The sequence below is a fragment of the Choloepus didactylus genome, chromosome 13 (assembly GCF_015220235.1).
Source record: "Choloepus didactylus isolate mChoDid1 chromosome 13, mChoDid1.pri, whole genome shotgun sequence".
NCBI classification, from domain to species: Eukaryota; Metazoa; Chordata; class Mammalia; order Pilosa; family Megalonychidae; genus Choloepus; species Choloepus didactylus.
The window spans coordinates 97,475,030-97,490,098 of record NC_051319.1 but is presented as its reverse complement, the minus strand read 5'-3'; the positions used below and the strand labels follow the sequence as shown (position 1 = coordinate 97,490,098).

Here is a 15,069-nt window from a genome sequence, read left to right as displayed (position 1 = left end):
GTTAATAGTAACATCGCAATATGCTTTCTTTAATTGTAACAAAGGCAATACGCCAAAGTGAAATGCCTCTAAGAAGGGGACATAAGGGAGGGGGATGGGATTCTTGGCATTAGTGTTGTTGTCTGACTTTTAATGGTATTTTATTTTATTTTATTTTAACCTTTTCTTTTGTGGCTTTTTAGTTGCCTTTTTTTTTTTCTTTTTTCTTTTTTCTTTGGACTTTTCTCACCTCTTCCTCTTTCTTTGTGGCTGTATTTTGTCTTATTTTCACTTTTCCTTTTATCCTTTTTATTAATGACCTTATTGCTGTATTTTATTTTGTTTTTGCTTTTCCTTTTATCCTTTTTATTATTCTTTTGTTTCAATTCTCTTTTTTAGAGTAATGAATATGTGTAAGTGCTAATTGTGGTGACAGATGCACAACCATATGATGATACCGTATTGATGACTGTATGGTATCTGAATATAACCCTATAAAATTTCAGGGAAAAAAATAAACAGAGACACAAGTGCTGGAGAGAACTTGGAGAGAGAGATGTCTGTATTCACCATTGGTGGGAAGTAAAATGGTGTAGCCTATCTGGAGGACAGTACAGTGGTCCCACAAGAAGCTAGTTATGTGAGGGTTTCAAGGTCCTGCAACCTCAATATGGGGTATATACTTGGAAGATCGGAGAGCAAGGACAGAAATGGACATTTATGCACCAGTATATATAGCAGCAGTATTCACTATTTGCAATAGACAGAGGTGGCCTAATAGTACATTGACTGATGAACAGAATGGTGAACTGTGGTGTATGCATACAATAGAATATTAAGTGGCTACAAGAAGAAATGAAGCTGTGAGACACGCAACTAGGTGAATGGATCTTGAGTACAATATTTTGTGTGAAGCATGCCAGAAACAAGAGGACAAACATTATAATGGCTCATTAATATGGACTAACTATAATGTGCAAACCCTGAGAACTGAATCTTAGAGCACAGCTTATCAGAGAAATGCTTACTGTAATGGTCCCTAGATTGTAAGCTCTTACAGCAGTCACATCTATTCCTGAGTTGTAACGGTTATCACTAAATCCCAAGATGCTGAGCTCCTTGTGTATAACCTGGTCAGTCTCTGGAACTTTGGGTATCTATGTGACACATGAGACTTGAAGCTAGAACTTGGCAGTTATGAATGTTAGTATTGTAGAGATATGAACGAAGAGGATCTGATTAGGACTAAGGCAAATTGGGCCCAAGGGTAAAGGACAATACTGACTGGGTTTTAAAACAACAGCTTATGTGTGAGACCAAAGGAGGAGATGTTTATCTAGTGCAGGATCTATATTTTCTGTAGCACACTAGTTAGTTTAACTTGTCAGTTTGTTTGAACACCATAGGTGCATGGAGCTTCAAATGGGAAGTGGGATTTGGTGAGCTTCTATAGCCTGGGGTGAAATCCTGGCACATCCCAGAGTGATAAGGGGAGAGAGTACAAATGTGTTTGCGAGCCCCCCCCAAGAAACTGGGGAGAAATGCAGAAGTGTTGGACTTCCCCACTTGGGCTAGTGCTGATTTTCCTGAAAACACAAATTGCTAGTTTGGTGAGTTGAGCCCTCAATCAGGGGACTTTCCCCTGTGAGGCTAGTTTCTTCAAAGGAGAGGCTAAACCCACTTATAATTGTGCCTAGGAGACCCCCCCCCCCAACCAGAGGGCCTCTTTGTTGCTCAGATGTGGCCTCTCTCTCTAGCTAAGCCAATTCGGCATGTGAACTCACTGCCCTCTCCCCTATGTGGGACATGATTCCCAGGGGTGTGAATCCTCCTGGCAACATTGGAAATGACTCCTGGAGATGAGCCTGGACCCAGCACTGTGGGATTGAGAGGATCTTCTTGACCAAAAAGGGGAACCAAAATGAAAAAAAAAATTATTTTTCAGTGGCTGAGAGATTTCAAATGGAGTCAAGAGGTTGCTCTGGAGGGCATTCTTATGCACTATATAGATATCCCTTTTTAGGTTTTTGTGTATTGGAATAGCTAGAAGTAAATTCCTGAAACTATCAAACTGCAATCCAGCAGCCTTGTATCTTGAAGATGATTGTATAACTAACTATGTAGATTGCATAGTGTGACTGTGTAACTGGGAAAACTTTGTGGCTTGCACTCCCTTTATCCAGCATATGGATAGATGAGTGGAAAAATGGGGACAAAAATTAGATGAAGAATAGGGTGGGATGGAGGGATGGAAAGAGTTAGGAGTTCTTTTTTTTTTTTTTTTCCTTTTTTTTTTGGAGTAAAGAAAAGCTTCAAACATTGATTCTGGTGATGAACACACAACTGTATGATGTGCTGTGAATAACTGATTGTACACTGTGGATGACTGTAGGGTGTGTGAATATATCTCAATTAAACTGTGTTAAAAAAAAGTAAATGAACAACAGGGGGAGGAGGGAAATGGGATATTTTGAGTGTTCATTTTTATTTTTCTTTTTGGAGTAATGACAATGTTTAAAGTTTGTGGTGATGAAAGCACAACTATATGATGATACTGTGAACAACTGAGTGTACACTTTGAATGCTTGTATGTTATGTGATTATATCTCAATAAAATTGCATAAAAAAGCATTTATCTTCCCCAGAAAAAGAATTAATATATAAGCTTATAAACCTTTAATAAAATTTGGTAACCTAGGGACCTAGGCTTGGTTATAGTTATTTTGTTTATTTAATATGGGGACTTATCTATATTGGTATTTGTCCATTTTTCTCCCTTTCTTTATAAAAATCAGGAAATACATTGAGAATTAGCCATGAAACTGTCAATATTTGGGTTTTTCCCACTCATGCCATTATTTCTATGCTAAAATCTCTATTTTGACATGGCAAAGAAGGTTGGGTCCTTGGATGGGTGGGGGTGGAAAGAGCCTTAGGGACTTATTAGTTACAACTCAGCTTTTTACATCTGAGGGTTATCTTACCTTTTCCAAGATGTCCTTCTTGGCTTGATGAGAAGCCCTAAAATCTTAGGAACAGGAATGAGTCGAGTATTAAAACTCAAATCACTGGAGGGAAGAGTATCTAAAGTTGTGAAGCACTTCTGTGCCAAGAGGAAGCGGGAACAGGTTCTGGGTGGAGAAGATGGCTTCTAGGTGCTCTGAGAAACCAGCAGAACACAGGACCTGCAGGTAGTAAGATCACATTCAATCTGCTGCAATCTACCTGAGTGGTGAGTTCTTCTATATTGTGAGCCAGTGGTTGCTCTTTTGGGGGTACACTGGACCTGGGGAAGTGAGGAGAGGAGAAAATGTTTTCCAGATGATTTGGCAAACCACAAAAGCTCACGCAGCAGAGATGCTAGAAAAACACATTTTCTATCAACCTTCTCTAGTAGGGAAAGTGGCCAATACAATACTTATTTGGGAAAAAGAATCTGTATTTGGTTAGACAGATTTTTCACAAAAAGAGCAGTGACAGCAGGGAACAACACATCTGGGCCTGGCTGGCAATATTTTCCTTGTCTTCTTTTCCTATGGTCTCCCAAGCCTGGGGTAGCTGCCACTCTCACAGTCCCCAGGCTGTGTGGGTACCTTTGTCAGTCTCAGGGCCACCCAAGAAGCTGCTTGTCTGTCCTTTTGCAATCCAGGTGGACACACAGCATCATTGACAGCTGAGAGGGTGTGTATTTCATTAACTAGTTCTGGTCCTAGGACAGAATTCATGAACTCTACAGTGAGGTTTACCACTGCCTTCTTTTACAATCTCACATTAGAAGTAGATCACCAGTTTTAAAATCATCCCACTTGCATAACAAAGCACACATATATCCCTCCCCCTAAATGTGGTCCACCTTAGTTTTATAGTGAACTTCACCTGTCAAAGTGTCTTGGGCCAGAAGTCACAGCAATCTAAGAACAAAGCAGTGACAGCTGATGGCTTCTCTTTCTCATTGAGGAGCAAAGTCCCTGCAGGCTTGGCAAGGCCCAGAGGTTGCTCTTTGGAGATTTGACTCATCTCTTAGACTCATAAAATTTAAGATCCCTTGTCTTAAGGTGGGAGGAAGCCTTGAAAGAAAAGTAACCTGCCCTGATCAGGCACCTAAGAGGGGAGGGTTGATGACGTAGCACTAACAGCATTAATGTCCTCTTGGGTGACAAAAGTCTCACCCAAAAATGACTTAAAAGTAGAATGATTTTATGAAAGCAGCAGAAAGAGGACTGGATATGTTTATGCAAATCTAACATAATTTGAAATCTATAATTCAAAAAATAAACATTCCTATATTTTCATTCATTCTCTTTGCTCTACTGTGGATCTTCTGCTTTATGACCTCTAGTAGTTGCCAGTCCACACTACTAGTGATGCTGCAACATGGTTTTGTGGAGGGATAGCTCTCAAAACAGACAACAGACTGTTTTATGAAAAGATTCTGGGGTCAAACAAGGTGGAGGTTTGGGTTGAACAAAGCAAAGAATTTGGGTTTCATTCTTCATTGGGCATGGGTGTGTGCAGATATTCTCAGAGATTTTAACTATGGTATGAAAAGGATATGAATCATAGTATTTCCCAAACCTATCTGATATTCAACATTTTTCTGTGTGTGTGAGTGTGTCTGTGTGTGTAAAACCTCCAGGAAATTCAGGGCCACTTTTTAAGAAAGATTAGGAAGTTTCCAAGGAAAACAACAACAAATATTAATTATACACACTAAATTGAATGAGATTTTAATCAAAATTAAATTAAAGGAGATACCAATGTCTTTTTGGTGTCATTAATTACACTTTAATTTACATGTTAATAAACATAACATGTTTTTTTCTCAGTAAGAAGATGTAAGTGATCCATCTCTATTTGGAGAAACTCAGGGAAAAAAAAGTCATCCGCACACCCAAGTGTCAGCCTCAAGTTATTGGTGTAATTCCAAAATTTTCAAAGTGTGGAAATTCCCTTAGAGAAATTCACATCTCCTCAAGGAGATGGAAGGGAAGCTGTGTCTGTGTCTGTGTGTCAGCAGTGACTTGTCCCCATGGTCATGGTTATTCCATTAGCAGAAAGCCATTGGCCTGGGTGCTTGAGAAACAGAACCAAGGAAACATGGCTTCTGCCCTTTACAATTTACAGACCTGAAGCTTCACAGAACTAATTTTTATTTAGTGTCAACTTTGCATAAGTAATTAGTGCTGGAACATTTTCAAAATATAGAATAGAAAAGAAACATTTACTAATGTAGCACTAGAATTGATGTTAGGACATTTAATGTTTTTCTAGAAAATAATTCTTATTCTTTATGGTTATAAAGAAAAGATATGTAGGTCAATATGGAGAAGATAAAGCAGAGAAGTTGGAGTGATGTAAGTCTAAATTGAGAAAGTAGGGACAAACACAGAAAAAAGGTTTCCAACAAAAAGAAAAATGTTCAGTCTCTTTCCATCTTTGAATTTCTCTCTCTCTCTCTCTCTCTCTCTCTCTCTCTCTCTCTCTCTCTCTCTCTCTCTCCACCCCTCTCCTGTCTCTCTCTCTTTCCCTCTTCCTCCCTCCCCTCAATAATACACACACATGAACACACCACAATTTGAGTAACTGCTATATGCCAGGCACTGTGCTAAATCTAAGGATTCAGTGGTGACTTAAAAGAGAAATAATTTTTCTACTCCACAAAGCATAGAGTCCAGGGTTGAAAGCAGACACAAAACAATCTTACAGACAAAAAAAAACTGTACGCACAACTAAGGACCATAACCACTGGGTTAAGGGAAACTCTTGTCCCATTTCCTTTGCACTTAGGGGTAAACCTGCCCTCTCCCAAATCTCAATGAAGTATGTTACAGGTCAAGATCTGGAGCAAGCCCTACCATAAGTGCCTTCTCCAGCGGAGCAACCTCTATGAAGCCAGTGTCATTGGCAGCAGAATACTCAGGCTTGTAGCTACAGGTCATGTCCTTTTAGAGGTAAATGGGAAAGAGACACAATTACTACCATCCACCTCGTGGAAATTCTAGGGCCACAAGATCAAGCAGTTCACAGTTTACATTTTCCAAGTCCATTTCATGACAAAGCAGCTGAGGAAGTGAAACTGAAAAATTAGCTTATGTCTCTTCAATGAGATCCTCTAGGTCTATCTGTCTCTCCATAAGAAGAAAGGATTCCCTTTTAGTGAAGGGCTGGTGGTGGTGGTATTACACTAAACCCTACCAAGCCCCCAAATATTGCTTTTGTTCTCATTATGAAGAAATGTTTTCATGTTACAAAGAACAGCTGCATGAAAATGTCTAATCAGAGAACTGGGCCAAGGCTAATAATTTACAATGACCATTCTGATAAGCTTGCACCACCTAAAACATGCGAGATCTCTTGTTTCTCAAAGTGTCCAACTTTCCAAAAGTAGAGCTGGAATGATAGTAAGGAACTGTATACCTTTCCAATATATGGATAGGATTCCTCTGAATCCAGGCCTTTGTTGTCCTGGACATACTGGAAAGCATTGTCCATTAGGCCACCATTGCAGCCGCTACTGCCCTCAGCCTGTGAGCAATCCACGAGGTTCTGCTCACTGAGTGAAACATGTATGCCAGTTTTCTGGAACATCTGTCCTTCCAGGGAACCAGCTGCACTGAAAGCCCAACAACAACCACAGTGATCTTGAAAAATAAAAAAAAGTCGTCAGTTTATGAGACAAAAAGAAAGACTTGACAACAACCTATCTACCTGAATTCTCTCTCTCAAAAAAAAAAAAAAATAAATAAATAAAAAGTGAAATGCATGTCACTCCAAATGCATGTCTTCCAAAGCAAAAAGATCTGAGTTTAAATAAGGTCAAACCTGATTCTTCACAGGAGTCACACAGCCTTTATCCCTCCAATCCACAGATGTGGGGACCTCAGAGGGAGATTCAGAGAATATTTCCCCCTTCTTCGGTTCCTGGTTTTGAATGCCATCCGTCATCTGCCTGAATTCTTCACTGGTCTTCAAAGAAAAGGAAATAAAATGTCTAAAAAGCACTAAGGAGTGAAAGTGCAAAGAGTTACAAAATCAGTATCACATTCACTACGTCACCAAAGGCATTCATTCCCAACTTGAAGCTGTGTTGCCCCAGGCTGTATTCCAGATTGTGTATTTTTATCATTTTCATATTCTTCTCTCACACTGCTCTCCTCCAATCCTCTTCATTCTAGAGCAAATATATAATTTATCATCTTCATTTTCACATAAAATCCAACCCATCTTCACCAAGTGGATTAGTAGAGATGGAAGAGAAACCATGGCCAATGATGGCTTTATACTTCTGGATGCTGCTCTCCAAGCTCCGACACAACAGGGGTAAGGATAGCATATGCTTGGTAATGGGCATCACTGAGTTACTGTCTTGGTAAGAGCTGGCCTCTAGAGGCTCCTGTCTGGCTCCCAACTCTCAGTGAGCAAGAGCCATTTTCCCTGGGGTCCCTGTGGACAGTTTCAGGTGTCACCAACCTCACCATATAGTCTCTGGTGTGCTAACCGTTTTGTTCTTATCACTACTCTTCTACCTTCATCTCTTTGGAAAATCACTTTGAGTGCTAATTATTAAAATGTTCACATTTTAGTCTTGACCAAGACTTCACTCTGCCTTTGATGATGAAATGCATTTGGCAGAACTTCCTGATTCGTACTTAAAATGCAGTATCTGTGAAAGTATATTCTTGAGTGCATCTGTATAAGTTTCTTCTGCTTACATGTAAAACAGGTTTTAATTCTTTACCTAGTCACTGGAAGTTTTAAATCAGAGGGGAACTCATAAATTTAATTGGTGGTATTCAAGACATTGAAGTCACTTTTAACGCCCCTCTCTAATATAACAACTTCCTCCAATGTGTTTAAATTCACAGAGCCCAGAATTTCTCCTAAAAAAACATTATCCAGAAACTGTCCATTTGTGAAGTGGTACAATACTATTTAGAAGCAAATAGAAAGGAGCCTGTTTATGATTTAATGTTCATATGAGAACACTTAAATGTATTTTTGAGTTACTGTACCCTTGCTTTTCCTTAGGGATTAAACAATTTGTCATCAGTCAATCAACAAACATTAATGTGTTCTTGTGCTGTTCAATAAGAATTAATTACAGAGCACTATATTGAGTGAAATAAGACACATACAGACAAATATTGCAGGGTCTCACTGATATAAATTAATTACAGTATGTAAACTCATAGACGTGAAATATAAGTTACCAGGATATAGAATGAGGCTAAAGCATGGAGAGCAGTTGCTTATTATGACCAGAATGCTCAACTCAGGTGAACTTAAACATTTGGAAATGGACAGAGGTGATGGTAACATGCTGTGAGAATAACTAACAGTGCTGAGAGTTGTGTGAAGGTGGTGGAAAGGGTAAGCTCAGAGTCACGTATGTCACCAGAAGGAAAGCTGGAGATTAAAAGCTGGGAATGTATAAAACAGTAAATCTTGTGGTGGACAATGTCCATGATTAACTGTGTAAATATTAGAAATCTCTCTCATGAACTAGAACAAATGTATGACACTGTGCCAGTCTGAATGTATTGTGTCCCCCAAAATGCCATTATCTTTAATGCAGTCTTGTGTAGGCAGACATATTAGTGTTGATTAGATTGTAATTCTTTGAATGAGTGTTTCCATGGAGATGTGACCCACTCAACTGTAGGTGATAACTCTAATTAGATAAGTTCCATGGAGGTGTGTCCCTGCCCATTCAGGGTGGGCCTTGATTAGTTCACAGGGGCCCTGTAAAAGGTCAGACAGGAGTGAGCTTGCTACAGCCACGAGGGATGCTTTGAAGAATGCACAGAAGCTAAGAGAGGAGCTGCATATGAGAGACAGTTTGAAGACAGCCATTGAAAGCAGACTTTTGCTACAGAGAAGCTAAGAGAGGACAAATGCTTCAAGAACAACTAAGAGTGGCAGTTTTGAGGAGCTGAAGCCTAGGGAGGAATGTCCTGGGAGAAGGCCATTTTGAAACCAGAACTCAGGAGCAGATGCCAGCCATGTGCCTTCCCAGATAACAGAGGTTTTCTGGATGCCATCAGCCATCCTTCAGTGAAGGTACCCGATTGTTGATGCATTACCTTGGACACTTTATGGCCTTAAGACTGTAACTATTTAACCAAATAAACCATCTTTATTAAAGCCAATCCATTTCTGGTATTTTGCAAAAAGGCAGCATTAGCAATCTAGAATAGACACTATAACTAGAAGTTAATAATAGAGAGGCATATAGGAAAAAATATATACCTATTGCAAATTATATACTACAGTTAGTAGTATTTTAATATTCTTTCATCAACAGTAACAAGGGTACTATATCAAAACTCAATCAGTAATAGGGGTATGGGAGGATTTGATTTTCCTTTTTTTGTCTTTATTTCTTTTCTGGAGTAATGGAAATGTTCTAAAAATTGAAAAAAAAATTAATTGTGGTGATAGATGCACAGCTGTATGATGGTACTGTGGGCAATTGATAGTACACTTTGGATCTTTGGATAGTTGTATGGTATGTGAACAATCACAATTAAAAAAATTATATATAAATAGAAGCTAGCAAGGAACAGTCCTTAATTGTTGGAGGGAATGTAAAATGGTGTAGTCACCGTATGGTGGTTCCTCAGAGAGTTAAGTACAGAATTACCATATAGGAAGGTAACCCCGCTTTTAGCTATATACCCAAAAGAATTGAAACAGGGACTCAGATATTTGTACACCAATGTTCATAGCAGCATTGTTCACTATGACCAAAACACGGAAGCAATCCAAGTGTCAATCAACAGATGAGAAGATGGACAAAATGCGGCATATACACACGTTGGGATATTATTCAACCTTAGAAAGAATGAAATTCTGATATGTGTGACAAAATGGATGAACCTTGAATGCCTCATGTTGAGTGTAATAAGCCAGGAACAAAAGGACAAATATTAAATGATCTCACTGATTGGAAAAATTAGAATAAGCTAATTCATAGGGTCAGTAACTAGAATACAGGCTACCAGGAGCCTGGGTAGGGGTAGGGAATGGGGAGTTAATGTTTAACTGGTTCTGAGTTTGTCTGGAGTGATGGGTAAGTTTTGTTAACGGATCATGGTGATTGTACCACAACATTGTGAATGTAATTAACACCACTGAATTATATGTGTGAATGTGGTTAAAAGGGGAAATCATAGGTTGCATATATGTTACTAGAATAAAAATTTTAAAAAGCCATAGGACCAATTAAGACAGAGACCACTAATAAAACTATGGACTATAGTTGAGTCTAATTATAATAACATTATTTCATCAATTTTAACCAAGCTACCACAGTTAGGCAGATTGTTAATAAGGGAAAACTATGTGTGTGAGAAGGGGTATGTGGATACTTCCATTTTCTGCATGATTTTTTCTGGTAAACTTACAACCTCTCTAATAAAAATGTAAATTAAAAAAAGAATTAATTACACTCATGCCTTCATGTTGCACTCATTGTTCTCTACTGTGTATAGTTCAATCATTTATTTAGATGCTCTCCACATATAACTTTCATGACAGACTTCTTCAGGCTCAGCCTTTCCATTTTAAAATTTGGCATTACCACAATAATCTTGATTTTACAGCAAATGGGCACAGGTCATGCCAGATACATTTAAATAAAATTATGGCCAGATATCTTGGTGCATTGGGTAAAGAGGGAGCTCTTATGGACTGAATCATGTCCCCAAGGGCATGGTCCAGTGGATGTGAACCCATTTGTAAAAAGGATCATTGAAGATTCTAGTAAGATGGCACCAAACTGAATCAAGGTGAGGCTTCATTAATATGACTGGATTGCTTAAAAGCAGTGGGAGTGACTCCCAGGGGTGTAAATCTCCCTGGCAATGCAGGATAAGACTCCCGGGGATGAATCTGGACCCAGCATCATGGGACTGAGAATATCTTCTTGACCAAAAGGGGGATGCAAAATGAGACAAAATAGTTTCAGTGGCTGAGAGATTTCAAATGGAGTTGAGAGGTCACTCTGGTGGACATTCTTATGCACTATATAGATAACACCTCTTAGGCTTTAATGTATTGGAATAGCTACAAGTAAATACCTGAAACTACCAAACTCCAACCCAGCAGTATGGACTCCTGAAGATGATTAGATAATTATGTAGATTACAAGGGGTGACAGTATGATTGTGAAAACCTTGTGGATCACACCCCCTTTATCTAGTGTATGGATGGATGAGTAGAAAAATGGGCATAAAAACTAAATGACAAATAGGGTGGGATGGGGGGATGGTTTGGGTGTTCTTTTTTCACTTTTATTTTTTATTCTTATTCTGATTCTTTCTGACGTAAGGAAAATGTTCAGAAATAGATCGTGGTTATGAACGCATAACTATATGATTGTATTGTGAACAGTTGATTGTATAACATGGATGATTGTATGGTATGTGAATATATTTCAATAAAACTGAATTTAAAAAATAAAAAAATTAAAAAAAAAGCAGTGGGACTGAGAAGGGGGCAAGGAGACAGATGGCCATGTGACACATGCAGAGATTCAGCTAGGGTTTGCTGACAAGCCATCATCAGCATGCTACAGATTTTGGATGAAGCATGGACTGCTGATTGCTTGATTTTGGACTTCTAGCATCCAAAATTATGAGACAACAAATTCTTATTTAGGCCAACCAGTATCTGGTATGTTACAGCACCCCTGAACAAACAGAAGCTGATCTTATGGAACTTCCCCCAAATCCCTCATGCCCACCCTGCAAGACTATAATCCATAATGTCTACTTTGGAGGCCAGATCCGGGGGAAAAATCTTTTCAAGGCACATGGTATAGAGTGACATGAGCAAAATCATTCAGTAAGGAACTCCAAATCCCACCCTGTATAAAACAATGAAAAAATAGGCAAAACCTGTCAGAATCAACTTTATTGGAACCCTGGAAATCAACCAAGGGCTTGCAGCAACCCAAGGAAAACTTATTCATGAAAATAGTTGATTTTCAGTAGGAACAACAAACTTTGTGGCCATTTTAACTTATTGTGTTCCCATCACCCGCCTCCCATCTCATGGTAGCTAAATGGTAGCTGGAAAAATATCCTGCATTCCCAGGGCTGGAGGGCACAGATGGGCCCTCAATGACAAAGAACACACCTGTCCGGTGGCTCCTAGAAGACAGACTCAAAAGAATTGTCTCTGTTTCCATGATTCTTTATTGCATAATTGTTTGTGATAGCAAAAATTTGAAAATAACCTAAATATTTATCACTTGAGGAATGTTTAATCATGGGTTACATGTGTACTAACAATGAAAGGTGTCCTGCATACACCACTGAGTGCAAAAAGCAAGTTTTAGAACAATGTCCATAGTATGATCCCATTAAAAGCCAAGATAAAATAACTTTTTTTTAATTTTTTACTAAAAAGTTGAATGCCTTTAATACTTGTAAAGTTGGCCCACGTATCTTTCTTCTCAGGGAGAGGATGGGGAGTAATTAGTCATGAATAACATAAAGAGAAAAGTGACAGCACAAGATTAATTTAATTATTTTTTTTCTATTAGAATTACATTTTCTTAGAAATGTGGAAAAAAAACAAAAACACTAAAAGTCTTCCCATTCTTATATGTGGAAAAGCTTCCAAAGAAATCCTTACACTTTAAGAGGTGTACTTTTCTGAGATGTTAACTTGGTTTATCATACTGTACACTTTCCCACTGCGATAGGAGAAATCAGAAGAACACACTGTTCCTCAACGTCACAGGTGCAAAGAATTCTGAGGAACCCATGTTAATGTCACATTCAAGCAATATGCCACATCTGCATGAACATTTAGTTTCTATCATAAGAACTTTCAAATAGCAGGGACTAAAACGGGAACACAGTTCAAGATGGGAAGTTTCTATTTCGCCACTTGAGAGGGAGAGAAAAGAAATTCCCTGCTTCTTAAGACCACATGTGGGGGACCAAAAGAGAAGTAGCTGGAAAGGTCTTACTGCATCTTCACTCAAGAATACAAAATATTTCATGACAACAACTACGTGATTGTCAGGCACTGTGACATGTCTTTACATTTAATCCTTTCACTGACTTCTACAAGAACCCTACAAGGGGACAGGAGGCTAGAATCCCCAACTTACGAGATGCAGACACCCATAAGTGTGAGGTAAGACACATAAGTAATAGGTTACGTAACTTGTCCAAGGTCACACTGCAAAGAAGTGGGAGAAGGGTTCTAAATCACATCTATTGAATACCAAAGATGCAAAACAGTTCAGGTTTTGAGGAACACAACTGAATCTGCTTTTCAGTCCCAAATCATTGAGTGATCCTTTTCACTTTTTTTCTGGTTTCAAATTGCTGTTGATGTTGTCTTGAGTAATGGCTACTGACAGTCCCTTCTTCTGGTGAATTGGGGGAAGTATCTTGTTAGAGAGTGGCTTAAACACAGGAAACAAAAATAGGATGGATGAACCCTTCCTATAGACTAGGTCCCTGCTGAAGTGGTTGAGAGCAACCTGGTGATCATCCTTCCATGGGATCTGGCACAGGGAACACATGGGAAAAGCTGCAGGCCTGATTTTGCAGTGGAAGGCATGTTATGAAGAGATAATGCAAGAAAGTTCTTTCTGGGACTACATGAGTAATAAAGTCACTACATAGTTCAAACTCTCCCAAATATAGGAAGAACTATGGTAAGAAGTTTCCTTCCATCTCAGTCCCCACCTCCAACCATGTAATATCTATTGTTGGTTTCTTATCTGTTCCTCCAGAATTTCTTCATGCATCTAAGAACACATACAAATATAGATTCTCATTTCATTCTTTTCTTTTCTACAAATGATAACACATTATAGCCTAACACTTTTATTTTCTTTATTTTTTCCAATCAACAATATACTTTACACTTTTATATAGTTTGAAAAAAACATTTTACAATAATATTTGTTCCTTTGAAATTAAAACCAATGAAAAATTGGGGGCTAAAATGGCTGAGAAAGAGTTGCAATTGTAGAGGAAAGGGTTACTCATTCTCTTTCACTGAGATGGGCAGGCCACTTCCAGCAGTTGAGAAGCTAAGCAATATTTTAAAAAATAAGACAAAAAAGCTATATCAGGCAATATCTATATCCGTAGATAATGAATTTGCCCTCTGAGCATGGATTTTGCTCTATTTAGAAAGATAATTCCACATCTCTAAACAGTCAGTCACTGCTTGCTTATCCTGAAATACCTCTGTTAAAGCACCCGATGCTATCTGTTCACCTTCTGCCCATCAGCCCTACACTGAGTTGAGAGAGCAGCATATACAAGCTTTTCAAATGGCCATTTTCAAAAGACCATTCACATACAAAGGAATTGTGAGAGGGAGGGAGGCAGTGGCAGAGAAATGGGTGAAGGGGTGGGAGGGGAGGGTAGTCCTTGTTTTGTGAGCATAGGAGAAATGCACCAGAATCTCCCACAGGAAGTCGGGCTGCATCCCCACCATAGACCATCGCCTCATCCTCCTCGTCCATTCAGGAGCAGTTCAGGTTGTCTGTCTTGATCAGGGCCGGGATGTCCACCATGGTGCTGCTGCTCAGGTTCCAGGCGCAGATGTCCATGGCATCCAGGATCTGCAGCAGCTCCTCCATGTCACAGTCGGGCACCAAGCGCTGGATGTCCGCCATGGTATAGTGGTCCCAGTAATGGTGCAGGGCTCGAGGTGTCTCAACAGAAAGAAGCTTCCCCAGGACTCCAGTGCAGAGCCAGCAGGGGTCCAGGAGCAGCACGTCCTGGACTGTTTCACTCTGCATGATGTTGATCTGTTGAGGGGATGAGAGGTCACCCGTGGTTGCAGTATCCTGGCCAGAGACCCCTGCTACTAAGCCTGACTGCAGCCATAAAACCCATGTGACTGTTATAAGGAATGAGCCAGGGCTGCACACATGGACAGATCTCAAAAATCAAAGACTGAGAATGTCCTAAAGAGAGAATCTGAAAAACTGCTTAACCTTGGCTCTTTAAAAAGGGTCAATGCTTGAATAACTATGCAGCTTATAAGGGGGTGACAGTGTGATGGTGAAAACCTTGTGGATCACAATCCCTTTATCCAGTTATGGAG

The 15,069-nt window shown here is 39.3% G+C and overlaps 2 protein-coding genes across 13 annotated transcripts in view; both read right to left on the bottom strand.

Moving 5' to 3' along the window:
* Positions 1-5,804: 5,804 nt before the first annotated feature.
* Positions 5,805-7,464, bottom strand: LOC119507795 (procathepsin L-like). The gene is made up of 5 exons (XM_037800935.1): positions 7,450-7,464; positions 7,028-7,150; positions 6,806-6,945; positions 6,397-6,625; positions 5,805-5,921 (listed from the first exon to the last, which is right to left on the bottom strand). The coding sequence occupies exons 2-5, from the start codon at positions 7,109-7,111 to the stop codon at positions 5,805-5,807; spliced, it is 570 nt and encodes a 189-aa protein (XP_037656863.1). The 5' UTR covers positions 7,112-7,150; positions 7,450-7,464.
* A 7,005-nt stretch (positions 7,465-14,469) lies between these two features.
* Positions 14,470-15,069, bottom strand: part of LOC119507585 (death-associated protein kinase 1-like) — a 58,520-nt gene continuing 57,920 nt past the window's right edge. For all 12 annotated transcript variants that reach the window (XM_037800757.1, XM_037800758.1, XM_037800759.1 and 9 more), the window contains one exon: positions 14,470-14,770. In XM_037800757.1, coding sequence (XP_037656685.1) covers positions 14,483-14,770 — 288 coding nt within the window. In that variant the 3' untranslated portion in view covers positions 14,470-14,482. The remainder of the gene's footprint in view (positions 14,771-15,069) is intronic.

Bases quoted from the DNA above. Each gene is read 5' to 3' on its own strand.
- LOC119507795 (XM_037800935.1), bottom strand. From the start codon at position 7,111: ATGAAAATGATAAAAATACACAATCTGGAATACAGCCTGGGGCAACAC. The intron at 6,626-6,805 runs TCAGGTTTGACC...TTTTTTTATTTT, and splicing joins TGTGTGACTCCTGTGAAGAA to TCAAGATCACTGTGGTTGTT. The intron at 5,922-6,396 runs GTATACAGTTCC...TACCTCTAAAAG, and splicing joins CCTATCCATATATTGGAAAG to GACATGACCTGTAGCTACAA.